The sequence below is a fragment of the Cornus florida genome, unplaced genomic scaffold, assembly GCF_030987335.1.
Source record: "Cornus florida cultivar Cherokee Brave unplaced genomic scaffold, ASM3098733v1 CherokeeBrave_3.0.0_Hap2_Chr06, whole genome shotgun sequence".
In the NCBI taxonomy this organism is placed as follows: domain Eukaryota; kingdom Viridiplantae; phylum Streptophyta; class Magnoliopsida; order Cornales; family Cornaceae; genus Cornus; species Cornus florida.
The window spans coordinates 90,742,459-90,765,158 of NW_026775576.1; the positions used below are offsets into that span (position 1 = coordinate 90,742,459).

Sequence of the window (22,700 nt, forward strand, 5' to 3'; positions counted from 1 at the left end):
AAAACAAACTACTCGAATCAGATACCCATGTCCTATGACTTCTTTCATGTTTCTTCCTTCACTAATTAACCCATCTTAATTTCAACGCCCAATCCCTCGGCAACTTCCTTCAACTGGTTACGTCTTCTTTTATTAATGCCACGGGAGAACACTATATCTCCATTGTAGTTGTACTCCTTCACGAGCTCTGCAGCATACTGAAGTTCGACGGTGTTGGAAATGGCAATGGAGGGAAGTGTCAGTAGTTGCTCCCTTGCCTCGGACAACTCCTCCGTTTTCTCCTGAATCTCCACTTCCACAATTTTCAGACGATTCTCGAGTTCCTTTCTCTTTTGCACAAGTTCCATTCCATGATGAGTTTCATTCTGAAATTCTTGCTCCGCCCTCATTAGCTCCTCCACAGAGTAAATTGACATGGCTTAAGTTTATGACTAGCTGTTGAATAATGAGAAGTTTGTTTGGGAGTAGTGGTTATTATAATTAATAATCACAGTGAATTCATGAAATATAGTTGTATGCTGAAAAATGCTGTGGGCATGAAAAAAAAAAAAAAAAAAAAAAACGTGAATTCATGAAATATAGTTGTATGTTGAAAAATGCTGAAGGCATGAAAAAAAAAAACGTGAATTCATGATATATTGTAGTAGATCAAAAATGTAAATAGCATGAAAAAATCTGAATGGCATGATGTACATAATTAAGTTTTTTATTTGGATCAAGTGCAGAAAAGACTCTTAAAATATGTTTACCGTGCACATCACACCCCTGTAAAAAATACCCATAAAGTTTCAATTTGGTGCAAATAGGTCATTTTGACAAATTTAAACCTTAAGTTAACTAAATTACCTTTATTGGACCATTTTGTAAAAAATAAAATTTAAACACCCCTAAAGTATATTTACAATACATATCACACCCATAAACAATAAAACTAAATAATTTTATAAAATGACCAAAAAGAATACTATTGGAGGACGCCGGTAATGGACAAAGATAAAAATAGAAAATAAAAATAAAAGTATAAAGAAAAGTAAAGTAAAGATTAAAAAAGTAAAAAAAAATTAACGAAAATAAAGTACAAACTAAAGAAAACAAATCTGCTCCAAACTCCGAGAACCAATGCACATTAATATAGGAAATAGAAAACAGTAAACTGAAATCTCAAAAAAATCAAATCTTTGTTTTACAAATTCTTAAAGTTAAAAAAAATAATAATAAAAAATAAAAAATTAGAGATATATATGGAGAAAAAAATTTTCAAAAAATTATATATAAGATAATGTGCACATAACACCCCCATAGTTGAGATTAATAGCATATATACCCTTAAACATTTTCAAAAAAGTAAAAAGGCAAAACAAATATTACAATACTAATTTATGTCAAATTTTTTATTGAGAGATATTTTTACTCAATGTAAAAAAATTAAAATATTTTTTATACATTTTTTAAATATAAAATAAAATTTTTAAATATAATATTATACTTTAGAAGTGTTTTCTCCTTACTTTTTCTTTGTGTGATTTATAGATGCTACCAATCAGCGTCAAAGCTATTATTTGAGAGGGATTGACTTGTGGCAAAACAAAACAAAAAAAACTTGTGGCAAAAAGACAAAAAAGTGATCCGTCATATATCGTTACCCTTTAGCTAGTTTGGACTTGGTTCTGGGCCTCTCTGGTTATAAATATTAACTCAAGTGAGTGATTGACTTTTTAGTTTTGCACGTGCTCTGTAAGACATCTGTTGAGATGGCCGAGTTGGTCTAAGGCGCCAGATTAAGGTTCTGGTCCGAAAGGGCGTGGGTTCAAATCCCACTCTCAACATAATTATTTATATTTTAAAACACCAAATTAAGGTTTAACCTTTTGGTTAATATCATTCATCTGAATTGAAGCATCTGGTGAGGTTAGTCAACAGCTGTTCCATATGATTTTTCTCATCCATTCCTTCTCCATGATTGATCAAGAACAAAAACTGCATGGCTGGCTAATAAAATGCGGTTATTGTACTTCTTTATGCATATTGAGCTCTTGTCCTTTGGATGTTCGACAAAATGTGTGTGAAATATATATATTTTTTTGTAAGTAACAAAATGTGTATGAATTAGCACCATTTTTTCTAGGTGCTACAGTTCTTGAGAGTATTGGTGGAAAACCAATGGAAAATGCATAATGATTGTCTCTCTAAGATGTTTTGTAGCTACTGTATTTCTTTTCCTATTGCTCATTATTTTGAAGAACCAACAGATGGGTTCTTTTTTTCTTTTTTTTTTTCCTACTGTTCTCTGATATGTTAAACACTGTGTTCTAATACACACTGTTTTCTGGCCTTTTGCCAATAAATATTGTAGTGTTACTAGGCAAATGTGGATAAGGCTTTTGGGGTATTGTGTTTACATTTTTGAGTTCAAAGAAAACTCTAATAAAATCTTTTTACCCTATTCAAAAACTTATTGAACCAATTGATCATCTTTGTACTCTTGCAATCTGGCTAGACTTGATAATAGATCATACTGTTGAGATTTGAATATTAAAGGGTCCCAATTGCAACCTTGAATGCTAAATCTTCTCCTAAAATCTCATGATTCAATTGGGATAAATACATATATCATATGCAGGATATATTATATATGTCTGATTGTTGATCCCCTTCAAAATTCTTCAGCTTGTTTCTAAATGATAATGTCGGCGATCCTCTTTCAGCAGGGTTTCTTTTTTGGTGAGTTTGAAGTTTTAGTCACTTTTGGCTCAGTTGCTGTGACTTAAATGAGATGTAAAGAGTGTGTAAATCTAGTGACTGGATCGAATGGTGTGTGAACACACCATTTCTGTAGAAATTTACATGCATTTGCTGATCAATTTAAGACATTTCTGGTCAGTGTTAAAACTTACATTCCTTCTAAATGCATTAAAGCTGGTCAATAAACTTCGTTGATAATTGAACACATCTACATTTCTACTGCTAGTTCTGGACTTCACATTTTCAAAGGTGCGACAGCATATGCATCAACATTCTCACCATCACTTGTATTCCTCTCCATTTCTTTCCAATTCATTTGGTTGAATTTGCTCACCTCAACCACCTCCTTAGATCACTACTTGAAGGTGGAGAGATCTCATCTCCGAGGCTGTCCGTGTAACAAGAAGACATATTGGACCTTTGCTCCATCCCAAATTTCCCTCCTTGAATGCCCTTACAGCTTGGGCTCCTCAAGTTATGGTCAAAAGTTTCGCCATTGTTGCCAACACTGTTGTATGGGTCCGGAACAGGAAAAGAAAGCCGTTTCTTGGCTGACCCCATTTTTTCCCTCTCTGGTGTCAAAGGCCTCTGTTTTGGTGCACTTTGTGACCGAATACGAGCCTTGGCCGATGCAGTTGCAGCCATGTAACTTGGTACTGCAGCAGCCCCATTATCCCTGCCAGCACCCATTCCATGGCAGTAGGTGGAGCCTAAGTTTGGAGTCTGAGCCATGCGATAGTTCCTCTCCTCTCTTAGGCAACGAGGGCTTGCCGAGTGTACCTGGATTGGTCTGATCTTAGATAGCTTAGGTGTGTTGGGTGAGTGGTGAGAAAAATTGTTGTGTGCTCTGTGGAGGGGAGAGGCAACAGAATTTGAATTGGGTTTTTGGTGTTGGTAGTGGTGATGTTGATTTTGTGACCTCTGAAAATTAATGTCCGAGTAAGAATAGGGTTGAGAGACGTCAATTTCAACAGTTTTTATGGGGTCTCTTTCGTCACAAGAAGCTCTTCCTGTCCTCTCCCATTGCCTTCTTGTTGTCCACTGATCAAGGCTTCTGGTTTTTTCTTGTATCTCTTCATTGACTAAAAATTGGTCCTTACCAGATCTCCACATCTGTTATTAGGGCACAAAAGAGTAATGAGCTGAAAGATGCAAAAACAATACAACTAGAGAGAGAAAGAGAGAGAGACCTGGTGGGAGAAGGCATGAGCAAGGGCCTTCTCGCGTTTTAAAGCAGCTTCCTTTGTTTTAGGTACCATGGCTTGGAACTCCTCCGTAGTATGTGGGTAACCATTCCAGTCCTCTGCAACAATTCTTCCATCTCTGGACTGAATTCAGAGTTTACAAACTAAATCAAAACATTGAAAGCAGCGTTAAGCATAACATTTGAAATCTCAACAAAGAATTTGACTCACAATGGACATCCTATTTGCAAGATGAGATTCCCATAAGCTGTTGGGATCACTTGACATGGAACCTATGCTGCTTCCTTCATATGAAAGCCTCTTCCTTTGATCGCAAACTCGAGCTTGCACTCGAACCAGTGCTTGCATACATTGGAGTGTCATCTTTGCTCGCTTTCGGACATTGTGACCCCTTACTAAAGCTTGTAGCTTTACTAGCCCTTTGAGAGCTCGAAGCGCTCTCTTTGCCTTCAAAACCACATTAACATTTCAACTAATCTGTCTCTGCTTATAGTGTACATGTTAACGAGGAAAAAAATGACTAGCCTAGGGCACGAAACTCCCACCATTGCGGGATCTGGAGATGGTCAGATGTATGCAACTAGGAAATGAACTATAAACACACACAGGAACTGAAATATTACCAGATAACCTCTGAATGCAGTTTGGATAACAATGGCAGCAAAGTGTTGTCGGACAAAGATGGAATGTCCGGTGAGCCGAATGATCTCCACGGCTGCTTGGGCCGTTGCAACTGCAGCCTCGGCAGCTGCGGTGGTCGCCATTGCCACTGCAACGGCACGCCTTTGCCCTGTACTGGCAGCCTCTGCGATAGGATTCGCCACTGAATTAGCAGTGGCGCTTATGTCTCTTGCTGCATTGTGTTGTATTGTCGTCTCCTGTAACGACGATTTCCGGAAAATCCACCTTCTCTTTTCCCTCTTCTACATAAACCCATAAAACCATCCATTGCAGTGATTAAACATAATATATAAGTGTAGATGTGAGCTAAATTAGTATTATTACCTTTTCTTCTTCTTCTTGTTCATGTTCTTCTCTCCTTCTGCTGCTCTTTTTCTCATGGCCTTTTGTAGGTGATCTGAAAGCCTTCTTCACTTGACTCAACCATGAGCTCACTCCAGTCTTCCCCATGAAAAACTTGGAACAAAACTTCGATACATGTATCAAAAAAGCAATTAAGTTGAGACACAGGTGAGTGAACTCTGCAAGTACTTCTCTGTTTGCTTGTTTGATATTTTTAAAAGCAGAGAGAGAGGAGATATAGTGTAGATTATAGAAATGAAGTGAAAGGAACAGGATCTAACAATGAAACTGTCATATCCCACTATTATTGGAACAGAAGGTTGCATAATGTAACGTTATAATGTATGCAGCAATCATAGATGAGGGAAGGTAAGAGGTAATATTCTGGAAAAAGAATTTGTGTTGTGTTGTGGCTCGTTAAGCACTAGGTGGCAGGTGTGTCAGACAGTTGGAGACAGCATCAAAGGGTGTGTGGTCTTGAGAATGTTGAAAGCTGTGGAGACTGGAGAGAGAGAGAGAGGTTGCTAAGTAGGCTTTTCCTTTTTTATTCTGCAGGAAACAACTGACCAGCTCTCATGGCTTCACGTGTTGTAGGCTAGTGTTGAGAGAGAGAGAGCACAGTGAAGTTGTTCTTTCGAGGATTGTGATGTATAAGGAGAAAGAAGAGAGACCAGTTCTCTGTGCAATGTTACCTACGAAAAGAATACAAAAATGTATAGTTTTGTGGGGCCAAGTGTTGGATTTTAGAGGCCTTGGAATGAAATTAGAATCTGTTTCACAGTTTCTGCAACTTTATTCTGAAATTTTTGGGTTTTAAAATGGACTGGTTATCCACTAACCCCTGCTTCATTGTTAAGCTAAAGACTTTTGTTCTTGAAGTTAGAGAAAGGTAAATTCTGTTTGCGCAAATGTTTTGGTTTTAGATTTACAGTTTTGAAGAGATAACATAAACTACAGGACATGTAATCGGTGTCATCAACTAATTATATATTATTATATTTATTTATTTTGGTATGTCGTATCATTAGGTGATTGATATTCCATGTGTACTGGGTAGTCAGTCCTGCAATTCTTAAATGGGGACATTGTTGTGCGAGTCCCAACAGAGTTATAGGTCTCCTTGCAAGGGCTCAATGGTTTGACTGTCCTTTTTGTAGTGGAACTGGTCCCATGACATGTTGCTTTTTAGTGTTTGAAGTGCTCTCTTTTCTTCTTTTTTTTCCCTTTTTTGGTTGTCTTGATATTAGACCTCGCTTTACAAGGTTGCAATATTGATATATTCTGAAATCACCCTATTTACACAGCAATGCTTGTGACCATAATAAAAGTTCCAACTTTTTTTTTATGCACAAGCACTTACAAGTACGACAAATATTTAGTCTTGTATTCTCTGAAACATAGAAATTCTCTTGAATATAGTTTTAAAAAAAATTACACTTGGTTGAATAATCTGTGTCTCGCAACTTAAAAACTTCCCAATGCACACATCCCATTTACAACTTGAAGAAATTGGAACCTACTTATATGCTGGTTTAGAGCAAACTGTAATTGATTAGTCTTTTCTCTCTTCATTTATTCTGTTAAATTCGATAGAAATTTAGATTAGTACTTAGATGACTTGTTTCAGATACTATTACCAAGTTGGATTCCTCATTTGGAAACCAATTAGTCACCAAAAATTCAACCACTAAGAGAAACAACAAACAATTCAAGTAAATTAAAAGTTAATATAGATATGACTGCTTGAATCTAAAAACATCAGAAACATTTTAAAATAAAAAAGAAAATCATCTCTGAACTTTTCCATTTCATGGCATTAGTATGATTAGAACTTGTTAGCACAAAGCAGATGAGATGTATAGACTCGTCAATCCCATGTATGATATGACAATACTTCTTCCTAAGGCCATATATCTTACCAATTTGTTACATCCATCACTGGCTCCCTTCAGGAATAGATTCAAGCTTAGGCTTCCAACTTACCGAGGAGTCAATGGGACGACGCCTTTTTCTCTCCATGCCTGATAGAACATCCTCAACTGATACTTTCTTTGACAACAAATCTTGAAGCTGTCTCTTTGTTACGACCATCTTAATCCTCTTGACAGCCCTCTTCTGTTCCGTGCAATCAATGGATGAGACACCTGCAGGATTAATAGCAGTAACAGAACCTGGCAAAGGAAGAAGATAGTAAATTCTCCCCAACTTCAATTCATAATTTGGAGGAAGACACTGGAAAGCTTCCTTGGATACACTAACACCTGAACCTGAAAATTCAACCAGGAGATTCTCAACGCGAAGCGGTTTAGAAAACTCCAAAACCTTTCCATCTGTCTTCACAACCCTTAACACTTTCCGGTGCTTGGCTGCAGTAGTCCTGGCACAAGGATGTTTGCTGAAGGTGTAAAAAGCATGGCAATTGCCCATTTGAATACAAGGAATTTGGAACTTGAAAACTAATTATTAGAGTTATAAGAAGTGCTTAAGTGAAAGAGTAATAAACCAAACTTAGATACAGAGTGCGTGTGTGTGTTTTGTCCGATTTTGAGGGTGTGAAAGGAGCTAGGGAGGTAAAAAGAAAACAGGGAGTGAGAGAAACTGAGAAAGCAAAGATAATATAAAATATTTGTCAACACGCATGCAAGAGAGGTGGGTTAGTGGAAGGTGGCGCATCTGCAATATTGGTTTGCTCATCCTAGAGAGTTGAACTCTATTTGTAGAAGCCTCCATCCATGTCACAAAGACTTCTCACATCGATTATGAACTTCCACCACTGAACAAATGGCTCAATCAAACAGGTTGTGCACTATTCTTTATTGATCCTTCAAAACAGAAGGTTTGGTCTATCTGCCAAATAAAAACACAAATATGCAATCAATTTGATAGTGAAAATCAGAAATTTGGATTAGCAAGCAAGTAATAACAATAATAAGTTGCAAAATAAGAAATTTGTTTTTTGATTTTCATAATGACAATTTCTTTTTTCTTTTTTCCTTGTGTGTGTGTGTGTGTAAACACAGCCCCATTTGGAATATAATAACATGTTGATATAATGCAGAGGTGCAATTGGCATATATATAATAAGGTATATAGGTTGCTTAGAAATTAAATGGTCATTTAGGTTCTCGAGTACAAACGAACCTAATTTATTATTATTAAGTGCTCTTAGGTGCTGTTGGGCCTTCCACTAAGAGATTGTCATTATCAGATTTGGGAAAAGGGTGCATGAATATTTAAGAAAAGTGCACCCTAATCATAACTCCATAAGAATCATTAACTAGATAATACAAATTAAAAAAAAATTTAAAAAATCCTAATGGAGTACCAAACTTAAATTATATTTTACATCACCAAAAGAAAAACAGATTTAATTTGAAAAATAGAATACCATATGAAGAATATCTAAATCACAACCATTTAACTTAGATTATCAACAAGGGACCAAGGCTCATCCGATTTATGTGATGTGCTAGGAGAAAAATACTAGAGATTGAAATAATATTTGGTAGTATTTTGTATAGTTTGAGTGCGCTAAACTCAAATATACTTAACTCGAAAAACTTTTATCTTCACTTAAATCTTATAAATATGGTCCAATCGATGCCTAAGTGTTGCTGGTCATCGATTCCCGCAATGGAAAATCTATATGCAAAGTATAGGTAGAATCACAATGATATAAGAAAGTGGCAACACCTGGCATCTGCTATGTGGGTACATATATAAAAAACTAAATCAGGTGGCCCAAGTAAGATGGAGAGCTCTAGGAAGCGGACATGGGACTTCTACCCTGAAATGTTAAAGACTTAAAGGCCAATGGGGGACCCTCTGTTGGAACCTTGGAGTTAAGTACAACAAAAGCAGATGAAGATCTATATGTAACATGGTGTGTTGGGTATGTATGTATGTATGTATGTGTGTGCGTGTGTGTGTGTGTGTGTGTATCATGGTATGTTGGTTGGGTCAAAGATATGTGTCCCTTTTTGGTCTTACAATTAGCCAAAAAGAGATGGTGTGGGACTCAGGTGCAAGGACACACCCCTTGCTGGTGTAACTTCCCTGGTTTGAACCTAAACCAAAGAAATCCATACCTGATAGGTCATGGCATATTTAACTAATACATATTCAACTAACATAAATACATAAAATAGATAACAATTCTACTACTCGGCAATCACAGCATTCCATTTCATGATATTCACAGCTAGCTAATGACAAGGAGAATGTGTACAGATAGCTAATGTGAAAGCAAATAACTATATAAAAGTACCAGTCCCATTCAAAGCATTCAAATTCATAAGGCGTGCAACAAAAATTAATAAACAAAAGGAAAAATATAAAGGATAAATGGATTGTACAAATCATCAATAGAATCACCTTATTATACAATTGGAGAGGAACTTCAGAACAATTAAAAAAGAAGTTTTCAATTCACTAAACAACATATTAGCAGTGTAACAGTATTAAAGAAAGTTCAATTTTCAATTCACTGAACAATATTATTACCTTTGTAACAGACTAACAGTAACATACATGTGTTTTCTAAAGGAGCACATTAATATTCTTGGAGCAGGCCAACTCACTATTATTCTCCGACCCCAACTACATAACATTTTCAAAAATTCTACAGAAAAACAATCGGCTAACATTGAAGAACGCAGCCAACTAATAAATAAAATAAAAATAAAATAAAAAAAACGAACCCAAAATAAACTTTGTTCGGAGAGTTCAAACAGAGGGCACTAACATGTTTAAGGCTAAAACTACCATGCATTATTCAGGCGGTGCCTTGCAATATCGCCGATTGTGGCCGGCTTCATGGCAACGCGAGCAATGGATCACCCCTTTGTCATGCAATTGTAAGTCAGTCTGCTTGTTACGTGGCCGACCAGGACGGCGTCCCTCAGGAGGCATAACAGAAATGGAGGTTGAGTCATCATTCAAACTCCCATCAATAGCCTCTCTTGCACACTTTTTAGCCCTCCACCCTTGCATGTAACTCATTTTAACTGTGAAATCACTCTCAAAGTCTCTGCAAATCTGTCTGGGCAAATAAGTAGGACTCTCTCGAACCTTATTTGCGATCATTCTTCCCAATTGCTTGGACCGTATAACCGGCTTGTAGTTGGTAACATCCTGTGGCGTGTGGTTGTGCACATTCTTAAAGCGTTTCACTCTCACTATGTCAGTTCCCCCCTCACAACCAGCTGTTATTTTCCATGGACACTTTTCCATCTTGCACTTGATCCTATAATATTTACGACTGCAGTCTAGGTACTTGTATGCAAAGTGGTTGTTTAATGCAAAGAGGGTAACTGCATCCTTAAATGCACTTGGACTTTCAAAGAGCTGACCCGGCCCTATAAGATGATCCCCATGCCCGTGCATTCTATGAGACTCGTCAGTGATGCCATTTTGCGGGCTATTGCTGACAATGTTGTCGCATTTAGAGGAAGTACCACAACCATCATCTGATGCCCTACATTACAATGCAATATCCAAGTGAGCAATACTGTAAAGACATTACAGAGAACAAGTAGAATAACAAACTCATCTCGTTAAGACTTTAAGAGTGTAAGTACCTGGGGCTAATATGAGGTGGAGGTGAAGATGGCACAGCTGTCACAACAACATCCTTTGCATCCTCAATATAAATATCAGCAATCTCAGCATTTAGTAGCAGCATAGCCTCAAAACCACCTTGACTCGACAGTCGCACATGTTGGGCATTGTCATATTTAGTTGAATAGTACATCACCTTTCCCCCTAATTCAAAACCAAAGCGTTCGCATACTGCTGCGGTGAAGGCTGCATACATTGTATCTTTTGTTACGACAAAGGCCTCCGTAACACCTCCTTGATACGTTGTTTGCCCGTTTTCCTTTGTTTCTTTTTTGCCACCCCAACGGCAAAGGCAAACTACAACTCTCTCATTCTCTCTTGCCATTTAAAATACACTCTTCACTGCCAACATCGATAAATAATATAAATTAACTGCTTGATACTTATCTAGCATGAAGTACATAATGGTACATCATTGTAATAAACACCGGTAAATTGTCGACTAAACATTGGTACATCTTGAAGTATGCAGTTGTACTTTATGAACTACACTGATACATCATAAAATAGAATGGTCATTGAGACCTATTGTGTTAAAATCAAGAGATCGGTCCTTTAACAGACTGAACAGAAAAACAAAAGCACAGTTATCTCAGCTCCAAGGAAGAAAAACAATTTTTTGTTGCCTGTATCTTAGAGTGATAGCTAAAAGGAATCCAAAATAATTTGTGGCTTTAAACCACACAGCTGAACCCAGTTTTGGTTTAAAAATGAAGACCAAATTTTAATTTGGACAGCTTAATTTATTTAGCAATGAGAACAATATATCCTAGCAAATTAATCTGGATACATGTAAAAATATATATATATTGTTAAAAGCAAGTAAGGCCATAGTATGGGAAAATGCTTGTGTTAATCTGATAACTTTTGACAGAAATGTCAATAGCTTGACTGGCAATCTATACCAAACTCCAAATGTCAAGTCCCAATTCTACACCAGGCGGAGGCATCATTTAGTAGCCCTAGCATGGGACCTCCAAAAAATGCTTGATTGCTAAGACATACAGGAATTGCAGATATACTATGCTTTCAACTAAGATTGAACGGTTGGACTGGGAACAATATCATGACAACAAAATCTCAATGATGTTTGCAAGTTGAAAACATAGTTGGGATTGTTTTAATATCTTAACCTAAGTATTTGATTAATTTAAGATACTTTTATTTTCTTAAACATGACATTTTAAGTCTACTTTGCATTATATGAAAACCCCAAATGATGTTTACATACTTCAACAAAAGAGATTAATTTGTTAAAGGTCTTGGGTTCAAACCTCGGGCCCCTATTCGATTAATTTAAGTTTTTCTTGGAAAATCTTGAGCAGCATATTGAGAAGAAACCTTCAAAATTAATTTCAAATCAAGCCCATAAGGTGGTGTAAATGTGGGGATGGAAAAGGTGAGCCTCTATAGGAAGCCGAAGAAGACAGAAAAGGGTAACTAAACATGTTCAGCAGAATCAGAGCCAGATGGAAAACAGAAAAGGGTAGAAGAATATTGGAGCAACAAGCAGTACAAAAAAAAGCTTCAGTTGATTTTTGTGGATGGTGGGTAATCGCCGGTTTGAATTCCTGTACTTGATAAGCTTAATTGATTGATTATTGTATATAATTACAAACTTTAACAACACTATGTTCCTCCTGTTAAACTAGTTGACAATATGGGTTAAAAGGATTATTTTAGCATCGTGAATATTATCAATGTTTTGAAGTGTTCTGTTGATCAAATTCAATGACAAAATGCGATTTATAGTGAGCAAAGCCTCCAATTGAGCTGAAATATAGTTATAAATAGAGGGATTTCAATATTATCGAAAAATAAAGACAGCGAGAAAGGTGGAAAGAGAAAGAAATAGATAGAGAAGTACCAGATTTCGTCCCAGAGGTGCCGTGAGTCGGTGGCGAGGTGCCGTCGGCGGCTATCGCAAGCACCAATCTGCCTATCAGATATATATATATAGAGAGAGAGAGAGCAAAAACTGATGGCAGACCGGGTCGGGTATTGTTAGGGCAAGTTTCTTCCCCCTTTTCTTTTTTTTTTTTGTTTCTTCTTCTTCTTCTTTGTTTTTGTTTTTTCCTTTTTTGTTTTTTTTTCCCAAGGTTTCAAATGAGGGTAAACTTGGCATTTTACTTAATGATTTTTAGGGCATTTTTGTCCTCTAAAATGACTGCAAAACGATTTTTCATGTTATATTTGTGATCTCAGGATTTTTTATTGGAATTGAATTTTAAAACAAAAGTGATGTGTTTGGAATCATAGAATAATTTTTAAAAAAATGAGATTTGATGGGATTTCAAGTGAAAATTTGTAAGGTAAAAAAATCTGAAAACTATTGAACTATTGACTAACAACCCCTACAAACTCTGCAAACTGTTTTAACACAGCTTATCTAAATGGTATAAAATTTATTTATTTTTCAAATTCTCTTTTACAAATTTCAATTTATTTCAAACTGAATTTTATTTTCAATTCTAAATTTTGAAAAAAATAATTAATATAGTGAAATTTACAACTGAATGGAAACTGGGAAGTGTAATGAATGAACATTTGATTATACGTTTCAATTTTTGTATCAATGCACTTTTCAAAAAATAAATACATAAAAATAAAAAATTGAAGAGAACAATTGCATCTCACGTTATTACATTATTAATTTTTTAAATAATATAAGGGAAATGATAATATTAAAATTATGTTTTAAATTCATTTATGAAAAAAAAAAAAAATTATGTTTTAAATTAAATTAATTAAATCTCCATTTAACAAAGACTTTTAAGTCTTGACTTTACATCCCTAATTCCAATATTTTAAACCTGAGTTACACTAGTTCTTTTATATTTTTCTTTTTTCTTTTTCTTTTTTTAGCAGTCACTGGTTCATTTAATATAGTTCTTTTTTCTTTTTCTTTTTCTTTTTAGCATTCACTGGTTCATTTAATACAGTAATTATTTATACATCAAGTTTAAGTTCATTGATACATTTTTTTTTTTTTTTTTTAATTGGTACTCACACCGCCCTTTAAGAGGTAAGAAACTGATACCACTAGGTCACACAACACACGCTTTTGAAATAAATAATTCAAGAATTTTTTTTTAAAGTGCATAGTTTGAGGTGTAGGTATTATATTTTGAATTGATAAGGCAAACATGAATATCGTAAATAGAAGTACAACATTTATGAATATTTGATACTTTAGTTCGGAAGTATCATTTATCTTTTGTAGTTGCCAATCAACTACCTCCTTCTGAATACTATTTGAGTTAATTTGCTCTAAAGTGATATATTACACATCATTATTTTTGTACACTTGCATTCTATTAGTTTTAATTTCGAAAGAAATTCATGTAATTGCCTTTCAAAACCAGCCTTACACTCCACAACTAAATTTCAAAAAATACTTTGAACTCCACTACTAGTGTATAATTTTGCAAGTTCTTTGTTAAAAGTCGATATTGTAGAGTACAGGTCGCAATTGTGGATGCAATTCAGAACAATCACACATAATTACAAAAAAAAAATCAAAAAACAAAACCACATTTAAGACATTGAAGTTTTATTAGAGGTCATGTTTGGATTGAGTCTGAGAGAGAGAGAGCTCTTTAGCCCATGGTTTATAATGGCGGTGTAACAGACTTAACAAAATCAGTACAAACTGACCAATACAAATCACGTATAAGACTTTAAAAAGGGTCGGTCGCGTTACGTGCATTATTAACCACTCGGATTGGAGAGCGGGTACTAATATTGTGGATTGATGTATTTCAGTTAAAAGGCCTGAAGTAGCAAAGCCTTGGGTAAAAATAGCACTCGGTGCGGTTATTGCGCTTAAATGATTTTTCTTTTTTTTGAAATACGGAACTATGTGAATAATAGAGAAACTCCATGAAAGAAAAATTAATGATTCATATAAATCACTTAACGGGAAATGCCCCGAATAAATCCACCGAGTGACTAATAATCCTGTTATACAGAAAAGGGCAGCTATCATGCCCTTTTCTGACGAATCATATAGTCTTACGATTTCATCGACTAATAAGGTTATCAAATGAATTGTAATTACGATTGAAACGATCGAAACGGTGAACCATTCTTTAGCCCCACTTGCACAGTTGCACCCTAACACTTAGTATTTTATAAAAATTCAGTTAAAAAAGACATATTTTTAAATAATTATTTTTTAATAATCTCAGCTTATTAAATATTGCCATATAATGACAGGATCCACTAAAATAAAATACAGTTTTACTTATGTGACATGATAGTATTGATTAATTAATAAAGTTGGTTGTTACAGATAAAGAAGTATTAAAAGTGTAGGGAAGTATTTTCATACATCCCAAACCAACCCCACACACAAACAAATATCCTCACATACCACCACCTACCCTCGTTGTACTGGATTCTCCAGATGTTTAACACAAGAAAAACCCACCAAAATCAAGAAAATAAACAATAGAGGATTAGCAGCTTATCTTCCACAGACTAGCTTTCATATGATGATCTAAAACTTTAAAAATCCCAGTTGATTCTGCTGGATTTAAATATATTTTTCCTATGAGATACACACTCTACTTCCATACAATGACTCTTTTCCTTAATTATTCTTACAACAATAGTTGGTGCTTGTTTCACAAATTAGTCATTGTTCATTCAATATGTAGCATTGACAGAAAACATGACTTGTAAAATTGAATCTTAAAATCTTCATGAGTTAGAAACATGTGAACAGTATTAGTCATTTGGGACAGTCCCCACAGAATCCAACATAAGTTAAGCCAGCTTAACGCCTCGAAATTCCAACTCTACACCATAAAACAAACAACCCATAGAAAACCCCCCAATAGGTGGCCAAGGATACTGGGCTCAGATGCAAATGAACAAAAACTACAAATATAGATGCCACAAGTACCTTAAAAATTATCTCTTCCTATGCATGTTTTTGTAGTAGATATATATATTTATCAGCATATCAGTTTAAGAAGAAATGCAAGGATGGTTTCAGTGCATCGTTGGGCGGGGAGGGCGGGGCCGTACAGGCGTCTTTGATGGGCTTACCCTGCACATGCAGAAAATGGAACATCAAAGCAGTTCAGTGAAATGAAGAGAAAATTAATAATAACTGGACAGCTTAAACACACACAAAATCCACAAAACCAACCTTATTGGCAATGATCCCAAGACCGCACCGCTACAGTTCAGAGCAGCAATTGCACTCTCAGCCTGCAAAAGAAGATAGTGTAGTATAAAACACCTCATTATTATACCTAGCAGTACAGAAATTATAGATCTACAAATCACGCCAAATGACAACGTAATCATCCAGCAGAAACCACCAAAATGTCGGTGAAAAGTCATTCTAAATTATCTTGTAGAAATTTATTTCAACAGACTAGGGCCACAAAACAAGGACCGACCCCTGTCAATAACTCTTCAAACTATACAGAGAACCAGAAAATGAATTATGAGCAATCCCTAGTGATGCCTATGGCTGGAGCTCATGGTTTAAGAACTCGAATTAGGAAAAAAGATAACAGAAACCACACATAAATACAAGAGTGACATGTACAGGAGCAGAGAAGGAAATTTAACAGAGCAGAAAGTGGAAGAAAAAAAAAAAAGAAACAGAAGGGAGGGAGGGAGGGGGGGGGGGGGGGGGGGGGGGTGGATGGACACTCAATTCAACAAAGAAATAAACTGAAGCCAAGTTCCCTCGAGTCCACTACACACTGGCAGAGAAGGAAATTTAATAATATAAGGAGCGCAAAATTAACAGAGCAGAAAGTGGAAGAAAAAAAAAAAGAAACAGAAGGGGGGGGGGGGGGACGGACACTCAATTCAACAAAGAAATAAACTGAAGCCAAGTTCCCTCGAGTCCACTAAACACTGGCAGCCTACCACTTCTACGCAATGCATCAAGCCAATAAAAAGTTGCAAAACAAAGCCTAAACAAACTTTAATATATATATTATATTGGTGAGGGGTTCAATATAACATCCTATGGGCGTGAAAATTCCATTGCGACTGTCAATTTGTCTCTTTCAACCACCTCTTTTTGTTGGGATGGTGAGAGTGGTCTATCTTTGCTTGTTGAGGGGTCTTAGCTACAGGGAGAATAACAGGACTTCCATCTCACTCCTATCCCCTGCATTGTAATCGTGAAGGTATAAGACCACATCCCAGCAAAAACACCACAAAGAAAAAACGGTAAAATTGACCAGTCAGAGCCTGTACACTACTTCTGACACATGTTAAAATTGTGGAAGTTCAAGGACTGATACCCATTTAAATACCCCAATGAAAATGTTGTGTAAATTAAGACCTATACACCAAGGGCAATTTTTCTGTATGATAAAGATGCATAAACTTCACTGCTACATCCCATGTGTCGTAATTCAGAGATTATGGAGAACAACTTCAAATTAACAACCACCAAAAAATGAAGGCGATCAAAATGAGGACCTCTGATCCCAAAGGTCCCATTTGTTTCTACTATGACAGCAATAAATACCCAGAAATGCTACATTTTTACATCCCCGTACTTGGAAAAAAAATAAGATGTTAAATTCAGCACTAAGCAGTTTCTTTCAGAATTTAGGGAAAAGAGAGAGGGAGGCTAATCTCAAAGAAATCAAATATCTAAGGTTGAAAAGAACTCAAAAGTTGAGATAGAGGAGTAAAAGGAACGCACAGCCCGATCTCACCCAGTATTATTTATTAAAACCTACACCCTACCACAAACTAGTCAAGTTCATAAAAGTACTGATCGAATAGGTCCACTGATGCTTGACCAAATCCACAAAGACACCATAAACTTGAAAGGTATTCGAAAATATCTTATTGTCACCTCTTCCATCATCTTCAACCATAGTCTGGAAGGGTACAGAGAAAATCCTATATGATGAAAAACAGACCACTGTGCTTTATGATTAACTCATCTCAACTTACTAGAGCCTTCCCCCAACTACTTAGCGTTACATGAATTCTTTTCCATCGTTTGGCTCTAAGGCCATAACCTCAGCCAAACCACATCCTAGTTGTGCACTTGTGAACCGTTACCTGACAACTAAATGCTAGCCACTCGTAAGACAAGATAGCCACATAATAATGATCTTTGCATTTATCAAAATAAATAAATAATAATAATTCATAAGACAGTTTATAAAGCAAATTCTATTAATAAATAAACAACAAAAAAAATTAACCGAGGCACAAATTGGACAAAAGAATCTAGAAACATGGTTGGATTAGTTATGAGCAAAGAACACAAACGCCTTCACCCAACAAGTGGATAATGTGGTTACAATTTATAGCTCTTTTCATCCTCGAAGTGAGCCAATGGCACTAAGCTATATGATTCCCTCACAAAACAATATTGAATTAAGCCAGTGATAAATTCTAGACATCTTTGAAGCTGTTGCAAGCACCCACAATTCGTAAGAGTCCTAGCCTTCAAACAAGGGCAATGACTGTCAAAATTAAATTCACATGACACCATCTTCGGCTAATGGCAAGATGTTAAAATCTTGGGGCTAGAGACAGGTAAAAAAAAACAAATAAGATGGATACACGCTCCAAACCCCACCCTAAATGAGGAGAAGAGCTCTCCATTGCCTGTTGATGTCGAACAGGTGAATTACACATTTATGATGCAGCCTTTGATGACTAGAAGGCTCCGGTTTTAGAGGCCAATAGGCTTGCAACCTCACCAGTCCTATCAAAAATTACTACAACTGTCAAAAATAAATAAATAAATAAATAATTACTACAACTCTTATGACTAGCCCGACGCATGTAGCCATTTGCAGTGGTTTCCTCATCTTAAGTCCTAACACGTATCTTTGGGCCTCACTATCATTCCAATCTCAAATGATAGACAACCACCTGATTTGCTAACCTCCTGAATCAACTCTCCTCGCCTCCTCGCCTGCTTTAGTATCATGTTAGCTACCAACAGTTCTAGAACCTTAACCTTTCATGTCCTGCACTCTTCTGGTTGCTGCAATTCGCACTCAATCCAAAGTACCTTACTCAACCCCCCAGTTATCTACTTGAACCCCTAAAGCAGCATGATAAAGAGTCAAGCGAGATTCTAAACAATCAAAATTCAAATACTGTTAGCACACTGACCGCCTTAGTACCCATCTTCAAAAGGTTATCCGAGTAAATTATATCTCATAAAACAAAGACCCAAAAAAAAAATTCAAGGCCAGAGAAGATCGTAGGTCAAACTGTGAGGAAAATTTTCAGGAACAAAAATAAATAACCAGATCAAAACATGTCTCTATGCTCTATAAAAGAAAAGTAATTGCATAGCCCACAACTCTTAGTGGGTTCACCAATAAATCGTGTGAAATGCAGGCAAATTTCCACTCTTGAATAGTTTCAACTGCCGCCTAATCCCCCAACATGCTCAAGAACCCTTTTATGCAAGTCTAGTCTCGAAGAGATAGGATAGAAGCAAGTTAAGTGACTTTCTAGTATGAAATTAATCTATTATAGCGATTCCATGATCATATGAACCAAGTTAGAGAGTAGGCTTCTAAACTTTGAATCATACAATATACTAATGGAGACGTAATGACAAGAATTATGGATTATAATAGTTTCCCTCCCCCCTTCTCTGTGCAGGGAAAAACAATCTCCCCATGCTTTCTAGAAAAAGCTTATTCGTGGCTCCCACTTCCACAACTCCAGGTGGGGTCACCATCACTCGTGTGTGATGCATGCAACCTTTTAGCCTCAAACAAAGCTCTGTCAGGTCGAGTGCTTCTCTAGGGTGAAGTTAATCAAAATTGTAGTAATTCCACAATTCTACGAATCAAACTTGAGAATAGGTTTTGAAATCTGAAATCAAAGAACACATTAATGGAGGCATATTGTCTAAAACTCTGAATTATATAAGACCCCCCTCCCTGGGGAGGGGGATGCATTAAATCCACTCTCCATTTTGTTGCAATAAGTAAAACAGAAGTATGCATTACTATTGAAAACTGCTCTTCTAACATCCAATCTCGGAATTTTTTCTTAAAACGGAATTTTAACATAATTACAAGTCATAATATATTATTAATTTTCATCTATTCAACCAAATAACTTGGCTCCATAACCAAAAACAACAAATATGATTTCCATGATTGAACCCAAATCAATTGTAAGTAAGCCTTCTATGTCAAGCTGACCCTTTTCAGCACCACCTCACTGCATCAGTAGTGAAAATTTCCATTTTCGAACTCTATCCAATTTCAACAAATGTTCAACATAATGAGATACAATATAACTTATCCAAATTGATCCATTAGCATTCTTGATTTTCATTACATACTAATAAAATGGTGCCACTTCTACAAACAAAATAATATTTACAAATCATTCTTCTATATGATTTTTCACCAAAAATATCAAAAATTAAATGGCCGCATTCAATTGACACCAAAATGTTAGCAAGCGCTCAAAATAACAAGGGGAAAAGAGGCAATTCAGGCTGTACTGACTACCGAGTAAAAAGCTTGTGGTAGTTACCATTACAAATTCAACAAAAGCAATACGAGTGGAATGATGATAGTCCCCAAGCAACCTCAAGCGGTGAACCTGTGGCAGACAAGACATCTCATAACATGTAATAGGAACTCGACTAGAGGCAGTATCAGATTTGTTACATAAGCAGCTACAAACCTCTCCGCAAATGGACTCAAAAAATAGTTTGACATCGGCTTGAGTGACCTGATTCAGATAAAATAACAAATCATAAACAGATTTCCCAATTAGAGCTCTATAAGGACATTCCAAAGTACTGTACAAATACCAACAAATTACCTTCTTATCAATGTTTGTGCAATAAATAGTTCTTGCGCACATCTCCCGTTCATCTTCAGACTAGAGACCACAATATCAATCAGTTTCCAAGTACCAAGCAACAATTCTTTTATGACCCTTTTATATATATATATAAGTTTTTTTGTGGGACATGGTAAGTTTAGTCTATATTTAGAGAGAGAAAAAAGTTTTGTAGAGAGTGAAAGAAAGTGGGGTTTATGAATATGACTCTCATATGCGTTCAGTTTCTGGTATTTAAGTTTCCAATTCACAAAAAACTGAACATAGTAGGAAAAAAATTCTTACCCGTGGCAGAAATGTTGGATTAACAGGTGCAATAGCAGTTTTTGAGGGCAAAACTCTAACTGGATAATATCCAAGCATAGTCCCTGCCAGACTCAACGCATTCCTGGCACCTTCTGCAAAGGTATTACAGACAATTCAATGTAACAACACCATGAAATCATCAATTGTAATACAAAGTACTAAGAAAAGTCATAGACATACCCTCATCAGTAAACTCGATAAAGGCAAAACGAAGAACAGAATTAGGATCCCCACAAACACGACAGTCAACAACCTTCAGCTCAAAAATAACGGGATGTCAATGTTTAGAAAGATGGGCATCCATTATCACAAACAAACAGGCATGTCAATGTGATCGAATGAAACACCTTTACCTGTCCACAACTAATAAAAAGGGCTGCAAGTTGCTCTTCAGTAACCTAAATTGAAACCAAAATAAAACCAAATCATAAGATTGTTCAACAAATAAAATAAACTCAAAACCCAAATCAACAATATCCTTCCAACAAAATTTAAATCAGAAAACAGCATACAACTCTTTACCTGATGATCAATGTCAGATACATAAACGGTCCTCCTAATCACATCTTCTCGCTGCGCCATACTGGTCCGGGTATTCATTCTTCTCTTCCCATGAGTATAGCTATTCTTCTTCTGAAAATATAAACCAAATAGACAACATTTGAGTACAATTCATTGGTATGCTATCAAAATTCACAGAATTTTGTTCCATGTTTTCTCAACACCAAACAGAGCATATAATAAAAGATGGAAAATCATACATACCCGTCTGCCAGTATTTCCATTTGCGACGCCTGAATTAGTGTGCATTACAAAATCGTTAGCATAACCAAACGCCGGTGCATGCCCATTATTTGCGAGTGAAGGCGGCACAAATTCTTCAGCCAGAGGGTTCAACTTAGACAACATTTCCTCCAAATCCCTCATCTCGCGCTTAAAACCCTCACCGCCATCGTCTCCATTTCTCAGCAACTCGACGCTGTTCGCCATCATCTGGTGATTCTGGACACCATTGCTGCTTATGCTATGCTGAATTAGACTCATCTGAGTCTTGTGACTGATACTGCCGTTGGTTTGAACAGTCGTTGTTGTCGGCTGTGGAATAATTTTCTGTTGTTGTTGCTGATGAACGATCAACGGAAAATTCTGATCATTTGACCCCAAAATAGGGCTACCGTTGCTCTCTTGTGTCCCCACGTGGTTCGGCTTCGATTGATCGACGACGTCGTTGGACGGACGCGAGTCAGTCCGATTGGATGAGCCAACGTTCATCGCAGCATTTTCAACAACCGCCATGATCGAAGCTTCAACACTCGAAAGACTCCTCCTTTCCCTGATTCTGATTCTGTAATTATGATTTTTGTTCCTCCGATCGATGAAACAGAAAATTCACCCAAGAAAAAACCAGTGAGAAAGACGCAAATCTAAGAAAAAATCGTACCTGATCAGTCTAATTCGTGAACATTGATCAAGGACCTATAAGGATCAAAGCCAATACAGAGAAGAGGCGAGAAGACGCAAAACGGAACACAACTTCTGTTCTTTCTTCTCTGTATGTGCAATTTTACTGATTCAGCAGATAGGGAAGAAAGAAATAAAAAATATATAGAGAGAGAATAAGTTGTAGAGAGAGAGAGAGAGAGAGAATAGTTTTTTCTAGAGAGAGAGAGAGAATAGTTTTTTCTAGAGAGAGAAAAGAGGTGCGTCCTTCGGATCGTCCGTTTTCGCTACTCTACCTTTTTCGACCTTCTTCACAACGTACCAAAATGATGAACAGTGAAGATCCTACGGGCCCACCCTTATAAAAAAATTACATTAGAGTAAAAAGAACATTTTTTTATTTTTTATTTTTTATTTTTTATTTTCAAGAAGTAAAAGAACTGTTCATGCTGTGTATTTGATGAAATAGGCATAGTACAAATATGAATCTCTAAATCCTAATTATATCGTGTGTGTTTTTATTATTGTATA

General features: G+C 36.2%; 4 protein-coding genes and 1 non-coding gene across 10 annotated transcripts; 1 reads left to right on the plus strand and 4 right to left on the minus strand.

The window, feature by feature from the left end:
- Nucleotides 1–1,745: 1,745 nt before the first annotated feature.
- Nucleotides 1,746–1,826, plus strand: TRNAL-AAG (transfer RNA leucine (anticodon AAG)). Its single transcript has one exon. It is a non-coding gene; the product is annotated as a tRNA-Leu (tRNA).
- A 974-nt stretch (nucleotides 1,827–2,800) lies between these two features.
- LOC132312807 (protein IQ-DOMAIN 18-like) lies at nucleotides 2,801–6,909 on the minus strand. Its single transcript, XM_059811321.1, has 5 exons — nucleotides 4,953–6,909; nucleotides 4,571–4,870; nucleotides 4,158–4,394; nucleotides 3,933–4,070; nucleotides 2,801–3,855 (listed from the first exon to the last, which is right to left on the minus strand). The coding sequence occupies exons 1-5, from the start codon at nucleotides 5,076–5,078 to the stop codon at nucleotides 3,073–3,075; spliced, it is 1,584 nt and encodes a 527-aa protein (XP_059667304.1). The 5' UTR covers nucleotides 5,079–6,909; the 3' UTR covers nucleotides 2,801–3,072.
- LOC132314571 (uncharacterized) lies at nucleotides 6,906–7,397 on the minus strand. Its single transcript, XM_059813417.1, has one exon. It carries the CDS (start codon nucleotides 7,395–7,397, stop codon nucleotides 6,906–6,908), a length of 492 nt encoding a protein of 163 aa, XP_059669400.1.
- Nucleotides 7,398–7,404: 7 nt separating this feature from the next.
- Nucleotides 7,405–12,640, minus strand: LOC132312809 (uncharacterized). Of its 3 annotated transcripts, XM_059811323.1 has the most exons (4): nucleotides 12,457–12,638; nucleotides 10,550–10,931; nucleotides 9,715–10,446; nucleotides 7,405–7,817 (listed from the first exon to the last, which is right to left on the minus strand). In XM_059811323.1, exons 2-3 carry the CDS (start codon nucleotides 10,912–10,914, stop codon nucleotides 9,741–9,743), a joined length of 1,071 nt encoding a protein of 356 aa, XP_059667306.1. In that variant the 5' UTR covers nucleotides 10,915–10,931; nucleotides 12,457–12,638; the 3' UTR covers nucleotides 7,405–7,817; nucleotides 9,715–9,740. The 3 variants fall into 3 exon arrangements, with proteins under 3 accessions (XP_059667306.1, XP_059667307.1, XP_059667305.1); XM_059811324.1 differs by lacking the exon at nucleotides 7,405–7,817 and having other exon boundaries at nucleotides 9,431–10,446; nucleotides 10,550–10,926; nucleotides 12,457–12,640; XM_059811322.1 differs by lacking the exon at nucleotides 7,405–7,817 and having other exon boundaries at nucleotides 9,431–10,446.
- Nucleotides 12,641–15,252: 2,612 nt separating this feature from the next.
- LOC132312810 (polyadenylate-binding protein-interacting protein 12) lies at nucleotides 15,253–22,425 on the minus strand. Of its 4 annotated transcripts, none has more exons than XM_059811328.1 (10): nucleotides 22,171–22,425; nucleotides 21,495–22,068; nucleotides 21,252–21,362; nucleotides 21,083–21,127; nucleotides 20,910–20,982; nucleotides 20,709–20,821; nucleotides 20,262–20,462; nucleotides 20,109–20,177; nucleotides 15,748–15,809; nucleotides 15,253–15,645 (listed from the first exon to the last, which is right to left on the minus strand). In XM_059811328.1, the coding sequence occupies exons 2-10, from the start codon at nucleotides 22,023–22,025 to the stop codon at nucleotides 15,588–15,590; spliced, it is 1,263 nt and encodes a 420-aa protein (XP_059667311.1). In that variant the 5' UTR covers nucleotides 22,026–22,068; nucleotides 22,171–22,425; the 3' UTR covers nucleotides 15,253–15,587. The 4 variants fall into 4 exon arrangements, with proteins under 4 accessions (XP_059667311.1, XP_059667310.1, XP_059667312.1 ...); XM_059811327.1 differs by having other exon boundaries at nucleotides 21,495–22,074; XM_059811329.1 differs by having other exon boundaries at nucleotides 20,262–20,309; nucleotides 20,403–20,462; nucleotides 21,495–22,419.
- Nucleotides 22,426–22,700: the final 275 nt, after the last annotated feature.

Coding starts and splice junctions, on each gene's coding strand:
- LOC132312807 (XM_059811321.1), bottom strand. CDS start 5,078: ATGGGGAAGACTGGAGTGAGCTCATGGTTGAGTCAAGTGAAGAAGGCT. Junction 4,071..4,157: donor TTGCAAATAGGATGTCCATT/GTGAGTCAAATT, acceptor CTCTGAATTCAG/TCCAGAGATGGAAGAATTGT. Junction 3,856..3,932: donor CTCATGCCTTCTCCCACCAG/GTCTCTCTCTCT, acceptor CCCTAATAACAG/ATGTGGAGATCTGGTAAGGA.
- LOC132314571 (XM_059813417.1), bottom strand. CDS start 7,397: ATGGGCAATTGCCATGCTTTTTACACCTTCAGCAAACATCCTTGTGCC.
- LOC132312809 (XM_059811323.1), bottom strand. CDS start 10,914: ATGGCAAGAGAGAATGAGAGAGTTGTAGTTTGCCTTTGCCGTTGGGGT. Junction 10,447..10,549: donor CCACCTCATATTAGCCCCAG/GTACTTACACTC, acceptor ATTGTAATGTAG/GGCATCAGATGATGGTTGTG.
- LOC132312810 (XM_059811328.1), bottom strand. CDS start 22,025: ATGGCGGTTGTTGAAAATGCTGCGATGAACGTTGGCTCATCCAATCGG. Junction 20,463..20,708: donor ATCCAACATTTCTGCCACGG/GTAAGAATTTTT, acceptor TGTGGTCTCTAG/TCTGAAGATGAACGGGAGAT. Junction 15,646..15,747: donor TTGGGATCATTGCCAATAAG/GTTGGTTTTGTG, acceptor CTGCATGTGCAG/GGTAAGCCCATCAAAGACGC.